The 23,951-nt window shown below is 34.1% G+C and overlaps 1 protein-coding gene across 8 annotated transcripts in view; it reads right to left on the bottom strand.

The window, feature by feature from the left end:
• NRG1 (neuregulin 1) overlaps positions 1 to 23,951 on the bottom strand; it is a 167,720-nt gene that overhangs the window by 36,466 nt on the left and 107,303 nt on the right. Inside the window, exon 1 of one of the 8 annotated variants that reach the window (XM_008055038.2) lies at positions 4,775 to 5,000. The exons of 6 other annotated variants lie outside the window; for them this stretch is intronic. In XM_008055038.2, the coding sequence (XP_008053229.1) occupies positions 4,775 to 4,814 (40 nt within the window). In that variant the 5' untranslated portion in view covers positions 4,815 to 5,000. Of the gene's footprint in view, positions 1 to 4,774; positions 5,001 to 23,951 lie in introns of those variants that run through there. One more of the 8 variants, XM_008055037.2, reaches the window with a different exon arrangement.

Genomic DNA, 23,951 nt, shown 5'->3' with positions numbered 1-23,951 from the left:
GTTACTAGATCTTTATGTAATGTCCTTGATATTCACTTGTGAAACTTCACAGGAAGTGAAGTTGACAATGATGCCTGTATTATTGGGTGTATGAATCAAATGAAACCCAAACTCTCAGTCCTGAGGCTATCAGGATATTTAGTAACAGGACATCTCCCCACTTATATTACTGAAAACACCATGTGCAATAGTCAATCTCAAACAAAAAGTCTAGTTTGCATAACGTTTATCACTGATATTATCAGAATGAAAAGCAAAAGCAATACATCAAACCAGTGTAGATTCTACATACTTTTCAAGAAAATAAAAAAAATCCATGTTTAGACAATTTTTTTTTCTTGTCTGCTGATACATCCTTACAGATTTTTAATTTCTTGTCTTCCTTATCAATTCTACTTTTGTATTTGCATGTGAGTTTCATATGCCCTTCCTTCCTTCCTTGGACCTGTATATATTGTTTTTTCTTTTTATTCTGCCTTTCCTTTCATTTCTTTAAAAGTCTACATTTTGTTGTGACATATAACCTAAGTTAGTCTCTGACTCTGCTTGATTTTTATTCTACCTGACTGGAATACTCAACATCTGATTACTTAGTTTCTGGATTGCCCGTTGCCTTTCTTGCCTCTTATTTTCCTGTCTAAGGGTGTTTTTGGACAATTTTCACTGATCTCAGCATTGGTTTTAGGAGTAACAGCAAAAGACAGTCGAGACAATTTGGACTTTGGAGACAGGTATGGTTCAAATCCCATTCCCTGCTGGCTCTGTAAGCTTAAGTAACTCACTTAAGCACCCAGATGGCTCAATTTTCCCACTTAGAAAGCAGGGGTAATGGCACTCTTACAGGATTTTGTAGTGATTATAAATAATCTAGGTAAAGAAATTGGCCCCAAACTAGCATTCAATGAATAATAGGAAATATTAATGGGCAAGTAGAAAATAATCTTAATTTAGGTATTTATGAATCAGATAAAAAGCTTGACAATGGAAATCTGGGGATTTCGAAGATGCATGCTATTCTTGAATAATTACTGTGGATAATTAAGAATTAGGGTCACTTTTGTTATTACTCCAACAAAAAGTCCTTTTCAAAATGTATTTCAAGATCTCTTTTACAGGCCTACAAAACAAACAAAATAAACAAAAGGAATAAGGGCGAATGAGAAGAGAGGTGATTTTTACCGTAAATTATCAGTTTACCTTAACATCTTTTTCAAGAAGAGGGGAATGTAAATTGCATTATTTGGTCTTATAAAGCCACAGAGTAGCTGACATTTCTACATATCACACAGCATACAATTTTAACATAATAGTATATCTTCATGTGGGAAAACTGTGTACTTAGGTGCTATGTATTAATATTTTCACCAATAGCAATTGCCTTTTTAAAATATTAGGAAAAAGTTTGCTTTACATGTTCAAAGTTTTTGTGTTTAAGGTTTCCAACTGCTGACAAGATTCCATGGGATGACAAATTGGGCAGTGTCCTTGCTGCCCCAGATGACAGTGCTGAATGGGCCACCTGCAGTGTGCTGTCACCATGCACTCCTGCAGAGGAACTGTGAATCTCAAGCAAACCCTAGTGGCCTTTGAATCTCTGACAGGTTGCTAAGGATTTCCCTTCAACCAATCTGAACAGTAAACACTGCACAGACTCAGGATAAATGCTGAGGCTGTTGCTAAAAACAACAAAACCAACATCCTCCTTTCCTCTGCAAATGCGGATACTCCATATAGACTGTAAACTAACAACAACAACCATACCAAAGTAGCAGTGATAAACACAGGAAACAGATATTTCATCCCTATTCCTTAGGCTTTCTGATCTGGTGAGATTATCAAAATAGGTAAGATTAATAAATATGCATTAAAACTAGAAAAAAACCTTCCTTTTTTAGCCCTTAAAAATATTTTTCCCTGAAATGATTATACTTTTAATGCTATCCTGAAGCACCTGTGACATAGTCATTTAACAAATTCCTAGATCATCACCTGAAACTAGTAATGGGGTAGTTGATATAAAATAATGCTTGAAGGGAAGTGAAGTAGCAAATATTTCATACAGTGATAGGTTATTATGCTTAGCATTTTTATTCTTTAGTGGCAGCGAGATCAAAAAAATGATCATGAATTGTAAAGCAGCAATTAACTCCCAGATGATGCAGAGTGTTAACTGACTGGATACAGCTGCTTCCAACCAACAGCCAAACCTAGTAATAAGTTATCATTGACAGAAGAACCTGGGATAGAGATGGTGCTATATACACTCTTCAGATTTCTGCCAGGTTTCCTTTTGCTCTTCTTAGTTAGGCACAGTGCACAGTTAATCATAAATGGGCCTATAAATTTTGCAGTGATATCCTTTGTCTTTCCCTTACACACTCTGTATGCTTAAAGCAGTTTCCATTTGGTAATTCAACCAGAAAATAATGAAACAGACAAAACAGGACCTATACAAAACTATGCAAACAACTTTCTGGGGGAGTAGAGAGGAGTTTCTTAGTGGTGCAGACATCTCTAATAGGTAAACTAAAGATATGGCAGATAAAATATGTTTCAATATATAAAAGATGATCTCCAGTGGTTGTTCCAAGAAAGAGGTGAAACAGATCTCATTTGGCCAGGCTTGATGGCTCACACCTATAATCCCAGCACTTTGGGAGTCTTCTATGGGAGGATCACTTGAGCTAGGAGTTCAAGACCAGCCTAGACAATTTAGCCGAGACCCTGTCTCTACAAAAAACACAAAAGAAATTAGCCAGGCTTGATGGCAAGTGCCTGTGGTCCTAACTACTCAGGAGGCTGGGGCAGAAGGATCACCTGATCCCAACAGATCCAGTCTGTGGTTATCCATGATCATGCCACTATATTCCACCCTGGGCAATAGAGTGAGACTTCAACTCAAAAAAAAAAGTCTCACTCGTTTAGTGCTTCATAAACCCTGTCTGCTTCGACTTTGCAACTAGTTTGTCACAATTTGGGAGTTATCTTCTAGTAACTGCTAAATGAACAGCAATTAGAAACACTACAAAATATGACTCCATTACTTTTATGGTTGCCATTTATATGAACACTATAGCCCAAACACTTTCTTTGGTATGTCAGCAACTACAGGGTTATAAGGAAGGAGGTATAAATAATACAGTAACGTACTATAGGGAATATACTTTGAGGTGTATTACTCTAGACCTGGTCTGCCTTGGCAAGAAAGGTCAGGACTAGTGTTTATCTTTCAGGAAAGCTGGACAGTTCTCCAACACAGCTAAGGACTTGGAGACTAAGATCACTATTTAGGGGCTGAAAAAAATCCTTTACCACACATGGAACACCCTTTCTCACTTCCTCCCCTCCCTTTCTCTTCCTCCCTCCCTCTCCCCACCCTCCCCTCTTCCTCTCTTCCCTCCTTCTACAATTCTTTAACAACTGCTTATTATGTGCGAAGCATAAGGATAACAACTAAAGTTGCTAGGGTTACATATTGTTGAACCATGACCAACTCTTTCTCTCAAAACACACACACACACACACACAATCTTTACAGATAAAATATAGTGACATGAACACTTAAGTTAGTTGAGAAAAATTAGGTCCAATGCTCAATTTTGCCTATTATTAGCTGTGGGACTCCAGGTAAGCTACCTGACTCAGTAAATTAAGTTGCAAAATTGAGGTACTGCAAGTTTGTTGCAAAGCTTGTTAAAATACTTTGTCAGCTGCAACACTGCACACAAATAGTGTTCTGTCACTGATGATATAAATAATGAACAAAGGGAAACAAAAAACGAAATTGCTGTCTAGACTTTGGAATTATATATTATCAAGACTTAAGTGTTGTTTCTTATTCTTCTGCAAAATGTGAATAAGAGATGGCCTAATTTGGATGGGAAATCATTGAGTGAGTATAAAGTATCATATAAATATCAATAACCTACTTTTTAAACTTATAATCACTTGTCAACAATTAATGACCACAAAATTTACTTATAAAATAAAACTGAAGAACAATTTGAGCTATCAGAAAGAAAATTAATATCATAAATGCATGCTTATTTTCCACTTTCAAAATCTACACAATTCTCTAATATGTCTGACTTAAACGTACAAGCTACATGGACTAAATGTATTTACAATATTATGTATTGTGTGTTATTATGCCAGTTTTGAAAACTATAAAATATTTCAAAATAATATGATGTCCATAATACATAGAACATAATATTAACCTTGTTTATAACTTAACATTTTGGAAATCATAGTACTGCACACGTTTGTAAATTCACAGAATAAAAATTTAAAAAATAATTAAGCATTTTCCACTCAATACGAAATATTTTCCTATGGAATCACACACTGTTTCCTGTAGAATGCCAAGTTTTTTCTTCTCAAGACAGGCTAAAAAGAAAATAATGCTGAAAAGGATGGTTTACTTTCTTGCTTGTTTTAAGTGGGGTTTTCCTTATCAGTGAAGGAGACAGCACCAGTAGACCAGGGCCATTACACAAATGCAAACTGCTGATAAAAAGCCACTCTATTCTTCTTTGACAATTAGCAGGAATTAGCATGAGTATACAGTGTATACCCCACGGAGCTATCATTAGATCCTGTTTTCCCTGAGTAAATTAGTTCTTACCAGCAGTTTTTAGGACAATTCTTAACGATTTACTTACAGAAAGTTAAACTAAATAACTATGCCATTTTCTGAATAAAATATACACATTTTTAATATTCTAATATTAAACTCTCAATCACTACAAAATTACAGATTTTTTAATCTTACCTGTGATATCTTTAAAACCTATGTATTTGGAAATCTGCATGCTTTCTTGCTCTTTGATCTTCCAATTTAAAGAAAAATCTGAAATTATTCTTCTTGCTCAGAATATAGCTCCTCTGTGGTTAGGTACCACATGTACTTTGAATTCATACTGGGGAAAAAATGCTCAGGTGGCCCCTCAAGATGAAGCTCTGGAGCAGGAGCTGAGCAGGAGACACTGCCACTGAATGTGACTTCTCTGGATGCCAAGGGATGATGGGGGAGTCATTAATTTTCCAAAGGAAAGGTTCAGAGCCAGTTTCAGAACCACAGAAGCACTGTCATTCTGGGTTGGCCTTTTTTCTCAAGTAGTAATTCAATCCTTTGCTGAATAGCAAGTAGGTACTTGAAAAGGAAAAAGATGACTGGAGGAGATAGAAGAAACCCATATAGAGTCGGAGGTTCCCTGCGCCAATATAATGTCTGAAAGTTACATATTAATACTATCTCCCTTGACCTCTCCTTTACTGAACTCTGCTGAAGAAACAAACAGGGAAGCCAGGAAGAACTCTCAGAAGACAGTTAATGGAATCATAACTTTCTAAAGTAGAATGAGGGCATCCAACTCCATGGAGCTCAAGATTTAGCTAATAAGTTGGAAGCACTCACAAGTTTGTAGACTTCCTACATGTTGACACTTTGTCCAAATAACAAGTTGACACCAAGGGTCAATGGAAATTAACTGAAGAACTTGGACTTTGGCATCATTCAGTCACATATAGAAGGGTAGAACTAAAAAGAATCTTAGTGCATTTTATAGTTTATCCCATATTTTACAAGAGAATATACATCATCTCAAAATAATCATTCTGCAATCTTTAATAATAATATACCTCTAGCTAAGAATGCAAAAAAGTGCACAGGAAGGCTGCTCAAGGTCACACAAGTGAGTCAGAAAATGCTTCCTAAGTGAATAAGATTCTTTTCTCCCTCACAAGCACTCTGGCCAGACCCTGATATTATTTCTTCCTCTTCAGCAGAATGAAAAGTGACCTTTGGGTGTTTCTCCTCATAAAACAAAATTATAATTCTTGTTGTAATACTGATCTCATTTGTAGCTAAACAGAAAGCAGATTCTAAGTTCCCAGTGGTTGCTGAGCAAATGATTTGGTGTCATTAGACAGTGTTATCCTTAGAAAAATAAGATTGCCAGGAAAGGTTATTTTTCAAACATGCAAGTTGTTTATTCTTTTTTCAGACAGCACATTTTACTCATGACACAGTCTAATCATCCTAGTCTCCTCCTTCTAAGGGAGCAAAATCTCAATCACATAAATGCCTTGGAGGATGTCATAGCTTTTCCAAAGAAGAAGGAGAGTATCTTCCCACAGTGAATAATTGACTGAATGGAGTTACAGAAAAGTTACATTTTCTTTTTCACAAAGCCAATCATCTTTTCTTAGCTAAGAAGCCAATTCCAAAAACACAGTTCTGCTATATATTTTCGACTAATCACTGACAGTTTTATATGAGTATAAAATTTCTATAGCCAGAAGTATACAAACTTTCAAGATGTCCCTTGAATCTTTTGCCATCAATACTTATCCTAAAGGAGTGCAGTCTGTCTGGCCTACAAAACGAATATTAGGTTCATTTGACTGGCTTAATTTGATATATGTATAGATGTCACTAGGCTAAATGTTGAAGCCACACATTCTTTATCATACTCTTGCATTTTCTACTAGGATCATCTCAGTGGGGAGAGGGTCATGTCAATGTGGAAAATGTTAACCTATCACTTTTCAAACTAGTCAAGTTGTTGGCACCAAACAAAACAAATCAAAACAAAGGCCACTAAACTCCCAATAATAATCAAGGATTCAGTTATAACAGGCTGCTGAAATACTACATGACATTTAATAGCATAGGTTAATTTATTCATCAACTAACATATATTTGGAAATGAAGCAGATGAAAGGTCAAAAGAGAAATCATAAGGTAAATTAATTATCTTATTCAACAGATTTTTAAAAATCATGGCATACCAAGAAATAAAAGTTATATGGTCATTTTACTAGATACTGAATCAGCATTTTATAAAAATAAATAGTTAATTTCTGTGAAACTATCTATCAAATATTCTTAACCCCAAATCAAACCTGAATCTAATAAAGTATCCACATATAAGTACTTATAGAAAGTAAATTAAAAGGTACCATGAGAGCATGTAATTAGTAAGAACCAGTCTGTGAAGACCCATACAAGACAAGTAACTTGGGTTTAAAAAATAAATAAATAGGGAAAAAAGACAAAGAGATTAAAAGTTAGAATCAATAAAAAGAATGAAAAAGAAAAAAATCCAACATATATATATAGACACTTAAAAGAGAGTTATGAAACTTGTCAACTAATCACAATGGTTGTGACTCTTATATAGAGCCTGATTCAAAGTGCTATAAACATATGATATGTAAAAGAGGGAATCTGATCATGAGTAGATAATGAATAATATACTAAGGTGTTGTTGTCAATTTTTTTGTGTGTCAAATGTATTAAGACTATATTTAAAAATAGAAGAGTTCTTATTTTTGGAGAAACATATTGAAATATTTACACATTAAATGATAAGTTGTCTGAAATTTGCTGCAGGACACTAAGAGGGGAGGAAAGTGACTGGGATCAAGATAAAACAAAACTGATAACTGCCAAAGTGTGTGATGGCATACTTAACACTGAAATTCTAGGGGAGGATTTCCCTCAATGTCAAAAACAAGCAAAGGATACTGACTATAAGTGCTATTGTTTAACACTGTTCTGAAAGTTCTAACCAATGCAATTGGGCAGGAATTTAAAAACTGTGATATAACTTTAGCAAATGAAAAAGATAAAATTATTTAAAAGATGGTATGATTAGATACCAGCATTAATTGTCAAGAAAACCTAGTGAAATAAAGTGATCATATTCACAGGAGCAACAAAAAATATAATCTATTGAGTCAATTACACATGAATCTAATAATAAATGTGCATAATAGGAAACATGTTAAAAGAATGCTATGCTAAGAAGGTGAATTAAGCCTGTGGTTGTTGGGGAAGAAGGTATTGCATTAAAACAAAAAGCCCATAAATGGGTGGAGGTAGAAAGAAAATAATTGTCATGTTTGATAAAAAACAGTAGTTCAGTTTGACTAGGACATGGATTATAAATAAAATAATAATGCATCCATATCAGCAAAGGCTTTGATAACCTGGCTGGAACTAAGGTTTAATATGTGGATATGTAGGCTATGGAGAGAGTTAGGTATTTGAGTAGGGCCATTTAAAATTAATAAAATTAATGGTGTATTCTATGTATGGCCTTTGGAAGGGGAGAAAATGGAGATGAGGAGACCTGTAAGGAAGTTACGACACGTTTAAGTGAGAGTAGAAGAGCGTTAACACTAGCAAGATGATAAAAAAGAATAAAGATCATATTTATAAGAAATAATACTAGATACTTATAAACATTAAAATTCAGGAGGTGCTAAATACCGGAGTTCATTTGTATTTCACACCTGATACTGCACCTCTTTCTTAGGCATTCAAATTGCTCATCGCTCATTTTGTCATTACTCTTTACACAATTTAGGACACACCCACTCTGTTAGCAGAGGACTGACTGATGCCTGCTTTCAATATTAAGTACTCATTGGTAAAGTTGAAATGTCTGTTACAGCTAAGGTTATCTTTCTGATGCTTTCCTAATTTGACTACATTACATGTCTGTTGATATAAAGGATTCTGTTAAAAATAGACAGTCATAGTTGGCCTGAAATTATAAGTTTACTATACAGATGATCCTAGGAGTTATAGAAAATCTTCACTAAGGAAATGATTTCTGACAAATGTTTTAAATAATCGTGATTTTTAGTACTTTGCATCAAATGACCTTCATAAAAGTGTAGCAAAAATGGGTTCTAGGAAACAGACACAATCCTCCAAGTATTTCCAGTTTGAGCCAAGCCTCTTTGAACAGTGGCTCTATAGGCAAGAAACCTTCATAATAGTCCCTAGAATATCATCCTTGAGGCTTGAAGCAGGGCTTTCTAAAACCCCGGGTTGCACATTACTACATATCAGTTAGTCAAATTCCTACAATTCTGTGTGATGATTGTGACCATAAATAGACAGTTTGTGTTTCTACAAGCACAACATTTTCTTTACTGAGGCCAAAGATTGCTGCATATACAGGAACAAAATTATAAAAGCATGTTTGAGTATATGAATCTTGCTCCATAACATTTGGCTAATTTCAGTGGATATAGTTTCCCACAACTCCCAGGAGTTCCTTGTTCCCAAGTTTGTGATCAGAGTAGCAAAACATCTCTCCCTGTAATACGATGTGTTATTAAATATATATCTGCAGTTTTTAGGTTTCTAGTAGAAATTCTATAGTAACCAAATAACACATGGAAATCTAACTTTTTTCAATACCATATTGTCATTTCACTCATGACCAATCTAAACAGGAATGAAACAAGGTTTCAAAAAAAAAACCCATATAATTTTAAATGTCTCACCTCAAGAAACTTATTTCCTTTTGTCCTGCCCCATAGCTGGTTCCACATTATTTAATTCATAATAGATTTTGTTTCTCTAAAGAGAATATACGTTTTAGGTCAGAGAAAAGGGCAATGGAAAGATAATATTACTGGCAAGTCCTGTGCCTTTACAGGAATAGGATCAAAATGATAAATTAACTCTGACTACCTCATTCCTGGTTTATTCATTTTCCTTAAGAAACCTTCCCTAAAACTCTGGGTTGTTATTGTTGTCATTGCTTTTTTTGTTTTGTATTTTAAAATTTCTGGGCCTCAACACTCAATCCTAACAGCCACCTGATTTTCTACTGCTGTCATTCAACTTTGTTGTTCAACAGGAAAGAAATGAACAGGTGCACATATTGGACTCTATTTCTAGATTATACACTATTTTTAAAAAACTGGAACCATATATTCAGCATCTTACTATCATCATCTGGCGTCATAGCTACACACACACACACACACACACACACACACACACATATGCATACACACATATCAATCAGTTGTTGAGAAAGCTAGTGGCATCATCTTGACTATAGTTAAACCAAGAAAGGGCCTGTGGAAGCACATCATAAAAAGAAAAGTAGTGCAGAGGTCGGGGCCTTATCTCAGCTTGCCTGGCCATTTTCCTGCACTGTCAGAAACAGGGAATATTAAGAAGGTCCATCCATAGGACCTTTGTTACAATTTATTGTTTTTTTTCTGGTAGCACTATATCTGTGTATATGGGCTAATAAAACACTTCTATCTCCTAGAGCTGTAATAACTCAGAGTGACTGAGGTCTTCCCCCTCTTCTTTTAAAACATAAACCATTTTTGTAGACACTGCAAGCATGTGTCTAATACAGATCTTTGTTCTTTCCATCCATTACAAAGGTGCCTCAGACTTTAACACTGATCAGAAAAAGCGCTTAGAGCAGGGAATCATGGCTGCTCAGCCCACCAGCTCTAAGGGCACCATGGCTTTACAAAGTCACCAAAAAACTGCCACATTCAAAACAGAATCCTAGGTTGTATCCATTTCTCCACTTTAATTCCTCATATTCCCATATAGTTACCGGAGAAAAGTCAGATGTCTTCAGTGGAGATTTGCCATTTAGTCAAAAGTTTTCAAAAAGTAGAGCTGTTTGCAATACCAAATGATATGTCTAGTGAGAACAGGCATTTCTAATCCAGCCTAAATACAGGCATTGCCAACATTTAGTGAGAAGTGTTCTCTAAAATTCTAAAATGGCCTGGTTTATTCATTGCTTTTCCCTTAAGAAATCCTTACTTCTGAATAACTTTGAACTCTTTATTGAAAGAGTTGGAGATTTTTCTTGGTTTCATACCTTTTTAGTGTGTCAGATATTCAGTCCCAGGGATAGAATTGTCTCTTAACAGACATCAGTCACAGTAGAAGACTAGAAGACCTTTTCTGTCTACAGGTTTCCTTCTTTTTGTTCCTTAATATCTAATGTTATATACTAAAGACTCTAATGCTTGAATTTTTCCCAAAGTCTAAAGAACTTAGGGAAGTGAGTCATTGTTCTACAGGAGCCACACAAGCTCCAGAAGTTAAATGGTGGTAATAAAAAGAAGGATCTTAATTACCAGATAAATGCTAAAAGAATCTCAGTAATCCTTCATTGTCCCTTCATAATGTTCAGCAAAAAAGATTATCAGAATCTATCAAATAGGTACATGGATCTATTATGGTCACCAGGTCTGGCCTGGGGTCCATGTTTGGGGAGCTAACTCCCTACTTGACAGAGGACTTTGTGCATGTGTGTGTCTGTAATTGGATTGTGGCTTTTCTGTCCTTGAAAAATGAAACTGCACTCTGTCACCCATTACTAAAAGACTGATTTTTTATTCTTTAGCTTTTTGTAGGAAAAAAGGACAAGAACTAAATAATTTATTGGCAAATATAATGATGCAGTTTACTTTGTCCTTAACTCCTGTCATCAAAGCTCTTTCTGACAGTTAGGAAAGTACCCAAGATACCCTATGACCTTTTCCCCGTTTTTAAAAATCTAGACTTTGTTTTTAAAAATGACATTTAAGCAACTGATATTAGTAGTTCATTATGGAGGCAAATATAATTTTAAGCAGATTGAATATAAGTTGATTCATTAGTTAACAAAACTACTAAAATATATCATTATTATACCATTTTATCCTTTGTCAAATTTAAGCCTTTAAATACCCAGCTGGCTATTTTGTTCATTTGTCTGTTTTCATTTTTTTGTTTCTATGTTTGTTTTCAGGATCAAAAGAACATTTCATCTGTGAATTATTTTAGTTGTAAATGACTCATACAAAGGTAAACAAACAGAACACATGGTTGAAACAGAATGGAAATGATAAATGAATTCATAGTATCAAAATATTTCTTCTAAAGTCAGAACTAGGCACGAGCAAACCCATAGTAATATTCATAGAAAATTCTGGCCACACATTTAGAATATTAGACAGAAAGTAAACAAAAAATAGTCTGATGGTGAACGTATGGGAGAAAAAGAGAGTATAGGAAGGATATTGGCTTTGTGAAATCTTACCTCACTTCTTGGAACCTAGACAATGAATCTGAAGTTCAATTCAATTAGGAAGGTCTAGGATGCCAGCTTCATAAAGTATGTAAGGATGTGACAGCCTTCAGGGACTAAAGTTAGATAGTCTCAGAAGAGTTTACTGAAATCAGAATGATTTTTGATGTCCAAGGTTGGTTACTTTTCTTAGTTTGTCCCTTCCTGTTGAATACACCATATTTCTTGGGCTAACAGGCTAGAAGCTGTTGCAATTTATGGTAAAGTCTAACTTCAAATACTGATGTGAAGTTGTGATTTCCTAAATAGAACTACAGTCCTCCCAATAACCCTAAGAAATAGATAACACTCTCTCTTTTTCACAGTTGAAGAAACTGAAACTGAAAAAACTTAAATGACATGCTTGTGTTTTCAGAAAAAATAAAGAGGAGTTCCAAGGCAGGTTGCCTGCAAAACCCATAATATAGCCACTAAAGTATTATGCCTCATGGCACTTTCATTTCAAAACCACATATGTGACTTAGTAGTTAAAAACAAACAAAACAAAATGACATCCTTTCCACAGGCTATTAGAAACACTATATTCTTCAACCTTCCAGCAAGAGTCACTTGCTGAATATTTCCCTCTGTTTGCAAACTGTTTTGTCAGGGAATGAGACTTAAAATATTACTTTTAGGTTATACATTCTTAGCAGAAGGTGGGAAGCCAATGTTAGTCAAATTGATGCTATTTTACTCTTAACTTGGGGAAAATGCTCGATCCGTGTTATTTAGCATTCTCTTGTCTTTTTTAGAATAAAATGGTTATATTTTCTGCTAAGCTTTTCTAAGCACTAGAAAACGAAACCAATTTTGAATACTTTAGTCTAAGTTAGGAAAGTTATCCAAAATTTCATGTCTGTTGTAAAGGAGTCTATTTTACCTCCATTCGAATTATCCTCATTTTCCTTTTAAAAAATATGTTTTGGAAAATAATTTAGTTTTCATTTAGTAATGATTTTAAGGTTAGGAAAAACAAAACCTCTTTTTTATTTCTTTATGAAGCCAAAATAAGAGAAATGCATGTACATATAAATGCACATTCAAATATAAATATGCTGAGTTATAAACATCATTGAGGAGTTATGGCAACAGGAACCTGTCCAAATGAAATGCTAAATTTAGTTATGATGCCTGTGCAATATTTAATATTTGTATAAGAGCTCTGATTGACCTCAATGTAAAAGTAACACCACTAGATCCTTTAAAAGCTGATTGTATGCCACAAAGACAATAGGAGAAAAAAGGAAAAAAAGTATACCTGTAAGAGATACAGATAAACTATAGAAAGTGAAAACTTATTTCTAGGGCCATTGCTGTTAGGTTCATTTTGTTGACTGGTAGTTTTCTTTAACTTCAGTTTTATATAACATATACATCATCCACAAGAAAGTCTTTTTAAAAACAGATTTTGTGGTAGCACCTCTTAATTAAAAGTTAAATCCTGACCAGTAATTTAAATGAGCAACTTTTACAAAAATAGGCTGCTCTAAAAAGTTAACATAAGACTTTTTTTTTTCCTTTTCTTCTTCTTCTTCTTTTTTTTTTTTTTTTTTTTTTTTAGTTAGGTTACATGTAAGGATCATCTAATCAGACTTGCTTTATATATTCAACCCTAACAAAAATAATGCTATAAATCAGACAGTGGTAGATATATTTAAAATGATCACTAATGGCAAATAACTGTGAAATCAGAATAAGAATGTACAATTTAGGGTTAGTTTGATTAATTTTCATTAGCCATCTCACTATCCATCAATTTTTACAAATTTTGTATTCAATTGACTATGCCAAGTCTTCATCTTTATTTAAAAATTGAAATATGGCTGGACAAGTAATATATTTGTTCAAAATAAGTTAAAGCTATGGAAGAAAACTGAGAATCACATAATTTTCTATTTAATTCTGTAATAAGAGAACTGACGCATATAACAAAACTGTTTATAGCTTTTTAAACTATAAGTGCATTTAAGAGACATGACTAAAATATTGGGAACTTTGTAGTTTCAAATGCACCATTAACATTTTTAGCTTAGCATCCTTTGTTTCCTAAAAATCAGCAGTCAATGTCAAGCAGAAATGTCAAGAAATCAATAAAAAGTAATTAGGAAGAGTGTTTAATGTCCTTGAGAAAAGCTTTGAAGGCAAAAAAGGGAAGCTTCAGTTTAGTGAACAGTCAACATTCTTACATTTTCTTCCATAATAAAAAGAAAAGGCAATAACTTAAATTACTTAAAAAAAAAAACATATAAATGTCAAATGTCACTCTGGGCCATACTCAAGTTAATGTGGTTGCTTTCTATTAAAAAAATCTGCAAGTGAAAGCTGCCCTGGAGTTTTCACTGCCATAGGCAGTCAGTATTATATTTGCTTATGTGTATATACTCAAGTGACAGAGAAGGAAGCCTCACTTTAACACTCATTTGCTTTAGCTAACCATTCCTATCATCTCTGAGGATAGAGATTGGGGAAAAGAAATAATTATTCTGTGACTTCAGTGTGCCAGGGGAATAACACACATAATCTCACAGCTCTCACAAAAACCTACAACTTCTGTATTATTTCCCCCCACTTATCAGAAAGTAAACAATGTCTCAGAGAGATTAGAGAGGTTGTCCAGGTCCTACAGATGGAAAACAGTGAAGTCACGATTCAATTTCACATCTCTGATCTCAAAATCCCTGTTTTTCTGACAACACTCAAGTGTTTTGAATTTTTTCAAAGGTGGTTCTAATTATTTTCAGGACTGAAGACTCTTTTCAGAATCTGAGAAACCTATGCATTTTTGTTTATGCATATAAATAAAAAACAAACATACAGTTTTAGGGTTTAATGGACCCCTTTTCTGAAGCCAATTCAAGTTAGGAATTTTTCATGTGAGGGCTGACCCTAATGACCTTTGACTTCTTCTATAATTCAGAATATTCAATAACATGATCCCATTAGAGATAAGAGAAAAACTATTTCCTTCTATTCATTATTTTTATCTGCTTTGTTTCAGAAGATTTTCTCAATAATCCTAAGTATCTTAGAAACAGATATAAGAGCATTTAAGAATATCCTCAAAATTACTGCAGGTCATAATGAGATAACATAAATTAGGACATGAAAGCTTAATTAGGAATATTTTGTATTTTGTTAATTTATAATAAAGGTGATTTAATCTTTAGGACTTTATTACAAATAATGTCAGTATGTTTCTCTGCTTTACAAATTACCTATGATAATAAAATAAAATTTTATTTTAAAAGTATCCTTGTGGCTTAGAAAAAAATCAAACACTTTATGCCTATATCTTGTGGGGGTAAGGGGACAGGGAGGAAGAGGGTCTCCAGCTTTTTCCTTTTTACTGAGAGAACAAAAATTATTACTAGTCTTAAATAATCTTATTTTAAAGTTTGGACTAGCATTATTTAATATAAAATCCCAATTTTCTGTAAGGAAGTTACAGCAACAATTTATTTTTAACAAAAATGACATTCTTTCTAAAACACACACACACACACACACACACACACACACACACACACACACCACAAACATTAGACATACTTTTAATGTGGTGTTTGTAGAACCCATATCTTCAGATACATCAGGTGACTGTACTGTAACTAAATCTTTTTTATAATATTATTTTTAATGGGAAATTCAAAGTTGAATTATTTTAACATTGAATACAGTAACTCATTCATATAGCTGTAAATATTTTGGGCTATGAAATATAACTGTATCATTGCTGAATAGTTAAAGGTAACAGTTTATTTTATGTTAAGTTGGATTGAAAATTTTTTCCTTCTCTAAATTGCTCTGAAAACAACTTTGAGGAAGCATTTTGCCAGTGACTTGTTTCTTCTGTCCATCTCTCAAGAACATGAGAAAAGACCGGAAAGATAATCTAGCTGTTCAGTTTGTATAATTTCCTTACCCTAGAATGTTATTACCACTGATTTTAGGTAATATGTTGCTGCTACTACTAGTGTTACTATTACTAGTAGTTTATTTTATAGAAATGGAATGGCAAGTCTGCTATATCTAACAGTTGGTTATAAAATACACTAATTATCTGAATTAAAAGCACTACTTACCAAATGATGAATAAGTATTGCATCTTAGCACAATATATATTTTTCTTTTAAAAATAGTGTTTTCTCTACATGTAGATTTTTTACTTGTTCAACATATTCAGATAACATTAGAATAAAAGAAATAAAAAGCTAGTTTCACAATAAGACATTGTAAACTTCTAAACAATTAAAAGTACATTAACTCTGAAAATCGAGTAGCATTTATCTACAAAGAAAAAAAGATTCATTCCCAAAGCTTTCTTTCTACTGAAATCCCTATTATATAAAGAGTATTTTGATTATGAGTTTTAATAACCAGAATCAAAGTATAACAATTTGATTAATATTTGATGAAATATTATTTAAGAAAATTTAAGATTCTGAAGGAAAATCACTATTCCTTCTTTATGACTTCAATTACAAGGTTTCAGGGACTACTACAAAGGTATTTTAAAAATCTGAGTATCTGCAAAATTTGTAATTATTAGAGGCTAACATTCCTAAGAAAAATATTGGTCAAAATTTTCTTAAAATAAATATCATTTTATAATTTTATAATTTTAAATTATTATATGTATATATAATATATATGTACACACACATCTATACATACCCACACACTTCTTAAAGTTCTTAGTTTTCAAATTTAACTTAGAAAAAAGTTAACTAACAATCATACACACAAAAGCTTTTCCTGAGCACCATGCTAAAACTATTCCAGTTGATTTACTCTGTAGCATATCACACTGTCTCTGATAAAACAAGAAAATTATCTGTTTTCTCCTATTTGCTTATTCAGGTACTTACATTTCACATTTATCTAGTAGTGGAAAGATAAATGAAAGAAGATATTAAATAGTCATATATATCTATTTGATCTATTTGTAATACAATTAACATTTGAAAATCCTCTGTAATGTTTTCACACCCAAGAGGGGCTTCTCTGTGACACTCTTAGACCTATGGTCTTACTACCCTGCTATCAACTCAGCTCTATGAGAGACAAAGATTTAGTTTTTGTGAAATTGGTGTAGCCATCTAAACCTTGATTTAGATAATGTTGATCCATCTAATGTATCTCACTTTGCTAGATCATCTTTTTGTAAGCAAATTCATCGTAAGTAGATTAACATCCTTTATTTAGATCTGTGGGTGCCCTTCCTCCCCCTGTGGCTTAAAATTGGGCCAGTCTTCTCCCATCCTGTCTGCTCCCCGCTTGACACATGTTCAGGTTCCTGAAATAATTTTATTTTTTCTTTCCTTTTCTCTAATTTATAATTTAGAATTAAATGTTTTGTCTTTAGTGACAGATTTGGCTTGGACCACAATCTCTTATTTATAATTTTCCCTTGTCCTCTGACTCCTTCTACTTGTAAAATCATCTGCCTGAACAAGCTACAGCCCCTAAAAGGAAAACTCCAGATGCTGTCCCTTAAATTATGCCCCTGCCTGCTGGCAGTGTAGATTACCTAAGAAGGAATGAGACTCCTTCTTTTGAATAATAAGTGGTACTCATTTCTTAAAAGTGAAAACACAATCTGTCAAAGGTAGGGCTTAGTTTCATTGTCTAAAAAGATGAGGAGTGTCCTCACTGGATTATCCTTATCTTAACCCTTACTGAATTAAGATTAATATGCTGACATAGCCCGCTTGAAAGCGAGACAGCAATATTTAGCAAATAAAAATACAATTAAATTTGAATTTCATATAAATAATGAATACTTTTTAGTGTAAATATGTCCCATGCAATATTTGGGATATGCTTATACTAACAAATTATCCATTGCTGTCAGAAATTCAACTCAGTGTTCTACAATTCTAACAGTGGAGGACATTTTAAATGTTTCCTTTGCTAAGATGTATCACACACTGACTTCCCCCCACCACATGTTCATAAAAACAAACTGTGATGCTGTAATTTTTCACTCAATCCTGAAACTAATTTTATGAAATTGACAAAATGATTTGAACTACACTACTACACTGTTGCTGTATCTCAGAGATTTCCACTAAGAAATCTGTGGAATTTCTGCTGAGATTGAACCAAAGAAGGTAGGGGGAGTTCAAATTAAACTTCATTTCAAACTAACAAAATCTGTCCCCCCACATAAAATCTCTTGCCCTTTTCTTTGACCTTGAATGATCTCAGGGCTCAGGTCCAAAGGCAATAATAACTTAGGAGTTAATAACATCGTCAACTGGAAAGGCTTTCTCTGGGCTCTAAGAGGTTCAGGAACAGGCAATGCACAGATTCTTAGAATCAGCTTTTCCAACAATATTCTGTGCCTACAACGAGCAGGCAAGGGCATCTAGAGCCCCAAATTAGGCTGAATTTACAATAGAACTGCTAAACCCTTAGCACAAGTATCACAGAGAAGATAATTCAGGGGTGCTATGGGTTAAGGGGAAGAAGATGAAGAGACATCGAATCAACTTTTCAAACTATATGCTACTAACACTGCAACTGGAACAGGTAGAGTAACTTGGTCATCATAGCCTTATTTCACTTGGTGATTACAGGAAACAGTCTTCAGACAGAAAAGAGTAAGGAGAACAATGGCAAATGAAACTGGTTTAGGAGAGAGAGATCTGCTTGGTTTAGAGTCTAAAATTTTATCATATAAAGAAAGTAGATGAAATTGTTTAGAAGACGAATATGGGGAAATAGTATTGATATTCAATGATTTCGAAGTTGAACATATGGACAGTTTATATCTTTAAGAGGGAGAAACTGCGTCCAAATAAATGGAAACTACAGGAACATCATTTTTCAGTGAAATATATTCCAAAAAATGTGTAGAGCTAGTCAAAGATAAATTGAGTAAGCCTTGGTAACCTGGGAAATTCCTTGTAATTAAAGAAAGAATACTTGTTGACAATATATAGGAAAAGTTCTTTACTTGCAATGAGTTTCTATTTTTCTAAGAAGAGGATAAACTTGGTCCTGGTGGTTTGGGTTAAACGCAACCATTTTCATATTTAAGCAAGATCTAATATGATTTTTATAGATCACACAGTGCTATATCTAAGTCTTAATTTCAAGCATCCTGATTCTAATTCATCAACTAGTACCTGGTTCACATTGGGACAGGAAATAAAAAGCAGATCAAGAGGCAACCCCCTCTCAAAGTGGAAAAATATTTAATGTCCGTCACAAATTTTTACTTCTGTCTATCTCTAAAACAAAAATATTGCCACTTTAGCAGTTTTCATCAAGCATAGAAGCAGCTAATTAAAATAAGCTGTCACTTATCGCATGCTGATTGCTATTCCCCAAAGCTATTCTTCATTAAATATATTTTTATTAATTCAAGTGGCTACCAAAGAACATTTTTCTATTCAGAATTTTATAAATATATCTAACAATAGAAGCAATTCTACATTTTATTAAGTTAAACCAATATTTTCAAAAGCCATATAAAGCACGTCTCAATGACCACAAATCTAGAATGACAGACACTAACTGCAGCTCTGTCCCCACAGATTACTAATTTCATTGATGAGACTTTCTATAGCTTTTATTGGCCATCAGCAGATGAAAGAGGGTAGGGGAGACTAAATGCACCAGGACCGATAAAACCCGCTTGTAAATGATAAATACAATCTTGTTTGTGTTATAACTTGAGAAACCTTATATCTTAGTGATGTTTTCCAAGAAGAAATATTTGAATATGATCCATTAATTTCCTGACAGTAGTGGTAAAATAAAGTATGAAATAATTAGATTTATTGCACAGTGTATTTACACAAATCATAAAATGGTTTGAGCCACGGTAAACCAGAACCTACATTTTAATACAGATTTAGAGTTGCTCCTTTTGTTTGTTTTTTTCTTGTTGCCACACATAAAATATGTGATTGCTTATTTTTGACTTGCTTATGTGACATGCAGATTAATTTTCCAGTCCACTATACAGCAGTTCTTTGATTTTGTCTTCTGCAAAGCTACTTATATAATGTAGTAAAACTTGGGACGCTTTGGCCTGATACTATCACTGCTTCGCAAATAGAAATATCCAGATTAAAAATAAACACTCAAAAAAAAAAGAAATGATTATTTTGAAGATTCATGTAATACAGCTCAGCAAATTATTAAAAGTTATTCAGCAATCTGTCCCACTTTTTATTTACTATGCCCCTTTAACCTTTTCTGCCTCCCCAGAAGGTATTGGGAGATGGGAAATAGAGAGAAAAAATGAAGGAAACATTTCCTTTAGCATACCTTGCATATATCACTCCTCTATTAAGATGTCTGGTGGGCAACTAGCAATTTGTTAAATTAACTCATTTCCCTGGAATAAGTCTTTGTTACTGAGGGTCACAGTTTTGTTCTGCAAAGAACCATTGCTTTATAAGTGCTTGTTCAGCATATTCCATTTTTGCTGATGGCATCTGAAATTGATCAGTGTACTCAACCTGAGCACAGACAAAGGAGTCAGGAAGGACTGCTATAGTAAGGACTATCCTCAGCAAGGGTCACTGTGTACAGACCTAGCATTTCCCTGGAGAAGTAACTGCTTTTTCAAAGATTGTGCTGTAACACTATGTCAATGAAAGTAATAGGTATTCAGTCATTAATTGTCTTAAAATATCTTCAAATTAAAGAATAGAGCATAAACTTTAAGTTGTATGTACATTTTTATACCTAATACTTTGCAAAATTTTTCCATGCTGGTTTCAAATTGTTTGCATGTTTGTTTTTTTAAAGAAGCCACGCTACGTGTAAAAGTACGAATACAAGAGGTTTCCATTCCTATGCGTTACTTCCTGTGAATAGATAAACCAGAAGAAAGTTAATTATATTTTCCTGACCCATCAATTTATCAAAAAACCCATGGGAAAAAAAAATACACCCAGAACTGCCTTTTACTGAAAAAAATTCCTGCCAACCCCCAGAGTCCTAAAAGAAACTATTTCAGAAGAAAAGTAGGTAGACATTTTTTAAAAAGTAATATAACACAGTTATTTCAACATAAGTTGTAAGATGTGTTTACATTTGTTTATGTGGCAGGAAAATTCTTTTCCTTATTCCAAGTAGTAGTGCTACTTTAAACACCTACAAGGGACCCTCAGCTGATAAAAAAAATTCCGAGTTTTCTTCCATCACATGGACCTTTGTTTTTCTTGGAGACTCGTATCAAACATACAGTAAAGAATAGTGAACCAAAAAGTTAACTTCACACGCACCTACACGAGCAAAACATTTTTTAATGACATTGTTATTAGGAGGAAATAAGACTGACTTCACATGATCCTATTATTGAGTTTCTGACTTCCAATTTGATGTCTCAAATCCCACTAGAAAAGTCTAGGAATCAGAAGAATTATATTGCTTTGCATGTAAAGTTATAAGATGGCCTTATAACCAAGATCAAGTATTTGTTAAAATAAGAAAAAAATTAAGACATCATTAACAATCTATCTCTACAACATCAGGAGACAAAATAGATCATAGCAGGTCTCCAATCATTTGGAAAATCAAACAGATGGAGGCATAATTCAGAACTAATAGTATTTATTACAATATTCAGACTCCTAAGGGCTCAATGTAAACTGTTCTCTGATTTGTGTTGTTTGGGTTCAGGCTCTACTGGTACAGATAAACAAGGCTTGTGGCTCTTCAGGGCTGGATAATAAGACTAGAGAGGTGGGGAAAGCCCCTACAGTCTTCATATGTTATTTCTGCACCCCTCCCATCCCTTAATCATGATAAACACACAACTTAAGAAATTCCAAAATAAAAATACTTCTGTAAGCAAATAGAAAATATAATTAAAGGCCACCCATTTAAAACCACTGATTCATTTAAGGTAAACCAACATCAAACCCAATCACATGTGCACTTCTAGGGTAGCCCTCATTTGTTAACTTTCACGTTTGCTATTGAAAGCCCCAGCCATAGAGGGAAGAATAAAGAGACAAAAATGGGACTGTATGACAAATGAAAATAATCTAAGCAACTTTATTATTCACCTTGTTTTTTTGATTCTGTCTGCCTCAAGCTCCAAGATATGACGAAAAATTTTGCAAGGGAAAATTCAGTCATACTGAAAACAGAATCACTCATTAATTTGCTGTCCTTTGCAAGCAAATTTTTATCAACACAAATGCCCAGGAAGGGGTTGCTGTTTGTTTCAGCAGGTTCACTTGATTTCATACATGTACAATTTTTATGTATGACCATTAGGCACATGTGAATAGCTGACATGTCTCCCAGAAATAGCCTTTTAGAAGCATACATGTTTTCCCACAAGCCTCCTCAGAGAAGTAAGTGAGAGTGATGTAAGAGTCATTTTTCACATGTGGGCAGTCTCTAATCAATGCCTTAAAGACAGCACTCAGGACATACTTTCTTTAAACATCATTTCTTATTGATTTTTCTGTGTAATAAATTACTTGTATTCCTACAACAGGAAAAAGAATTCAAAGATTTTTTTATTTTTGATATTTGGTACGTGAGTCAAGTCTCAAAGATGAGAAGTTGCTAGTCTTACAAAAAGAGCCATCCGAGAAGCATGTATAATTGATCACTAAGGAAAGAGAAAATACAAATTGTAGTACTTTGATTTAATATGTAGTGAAATCTCATTTTTGTGATCTCATAATCTTGGTATACATTTTCAGTTTATAGACTTTCAAATGTACTTGGAAAAATTTCAATTCAAGGAGGGGCCCTAGTTTATCAAGGTATACCATTTATATTTTCATCTTGTTCAAGCAAATTAATGCTGAATTATTAGAATACCTTAAATCCTTCATAGAATGAAGCAAGGTGAACATATATAAATTAGGAAGAAATAATTGATCAATAATCTCTTATTTTTATCATGTTTAGTAAAGTGAATCATGTTTTAGTTGAGCACATTCACTTTAGTTGACAGCTTTGACTACTTCAAAATAGATATAATAAGTTGAGAAATCAAGACTTTAGTAAGATATGAAGCTCTTTGAAAAATGTAGACTTACTCAAGTTGAAGACCACAACAATTAATATTTAAAAATCACCTTCACATATGCTGGTCTTTATGCCCTCTATCATTGAGTTATCATTCTTCTGGGAGAAAGATACTGGACTTTTTATAGTGAAAACTGGCCAATTCCTGGCAAGTCAGTCTTCCTGGCATTCTTGTCTATAGGTTTCAACACATATATTGAATCTTGTGGTCATAACATGTTAAAAAAAAAGTTATTCAGACTTTTCTAATGCAAGGGAGGTCTGACAATAAAAAGTCTAAAATATAGACTGTCTAAAAAGATATTGGATCATTAGTATATAACACAATGCTTGTTATATCTTGAGATTAGGAAAGGATCTTGAATGCTACTTAAAAATCAGGGTGCTTTCAGATCAGTAACAGGGGCTTGACTTCATCTGGAAGTTTGAAAAAGTTTCTTGGGGAAGCACTACTGAGTTGAAATTTGAAGGATGAGGAGTTAACTCAAGTAAGCAAAGGGCCAGGGTGGTATGGGAAGTGGATGAACTGGTTTTAGATTTGCAGAGGAGAAGTCTTGTTTGAAGATCCAGAGTTAGGAAGGGACACAGGTTCAGTGAGTGAATGCAGGTCAGTGTGACTGGGCTCTAAAGCGCCAGGGACGGGCCTGAGAAGGAATTAGGACAAGAACATGCAGAGTCCTACATTAACATGGCACTTCATTATTTTAACATGTATGCAGTATACTCACTTACATAAATTAATATACGAGCCGGGCTCGGTGGCTCAGCCTGTAATCCCGCGCCTTTGGGAGGCTGAGGTGAGTGGATTGCATGAGCCCGCGGGTTCGAGACCCGCCTGGGCAGCGAGACCTCATCTCTACAATAAATCAAAAAATCAGCTGGGCGTGGTAGCGCACGCCTGTAATTCCGGCTACTCGGAAGGCTGAGGTGGAAGGATCGCCGGAGCCCAGTAGGTGGAGGCTGCAGTGGCCGGGAGCGGCCTCTGCACTCCTGTCTGAGCGACAGAGTGAGACTCCAACTCAAAAAAAA

The sequence above is a fragment of the Carlito syrichta genome, unplaced genomic scaffold, assembly GCF_000164805.1.
Source record: "Carlito syrichta isolate Samal-C Ts95f unplaced genomic scaffold, Tarsius_syrichta-2.0.1 Scaffold301641, whole genome shotgun sequence".
Taxonomy (NCBI): Eukaryota; Metazoa; Chordata; class Mammalia; order Primates; family Tarsiidae; genus Carlito; species Carlito syrichta.
This window is presented reverse-complemented; position numbering and strand designations above follow the sequence as displayed.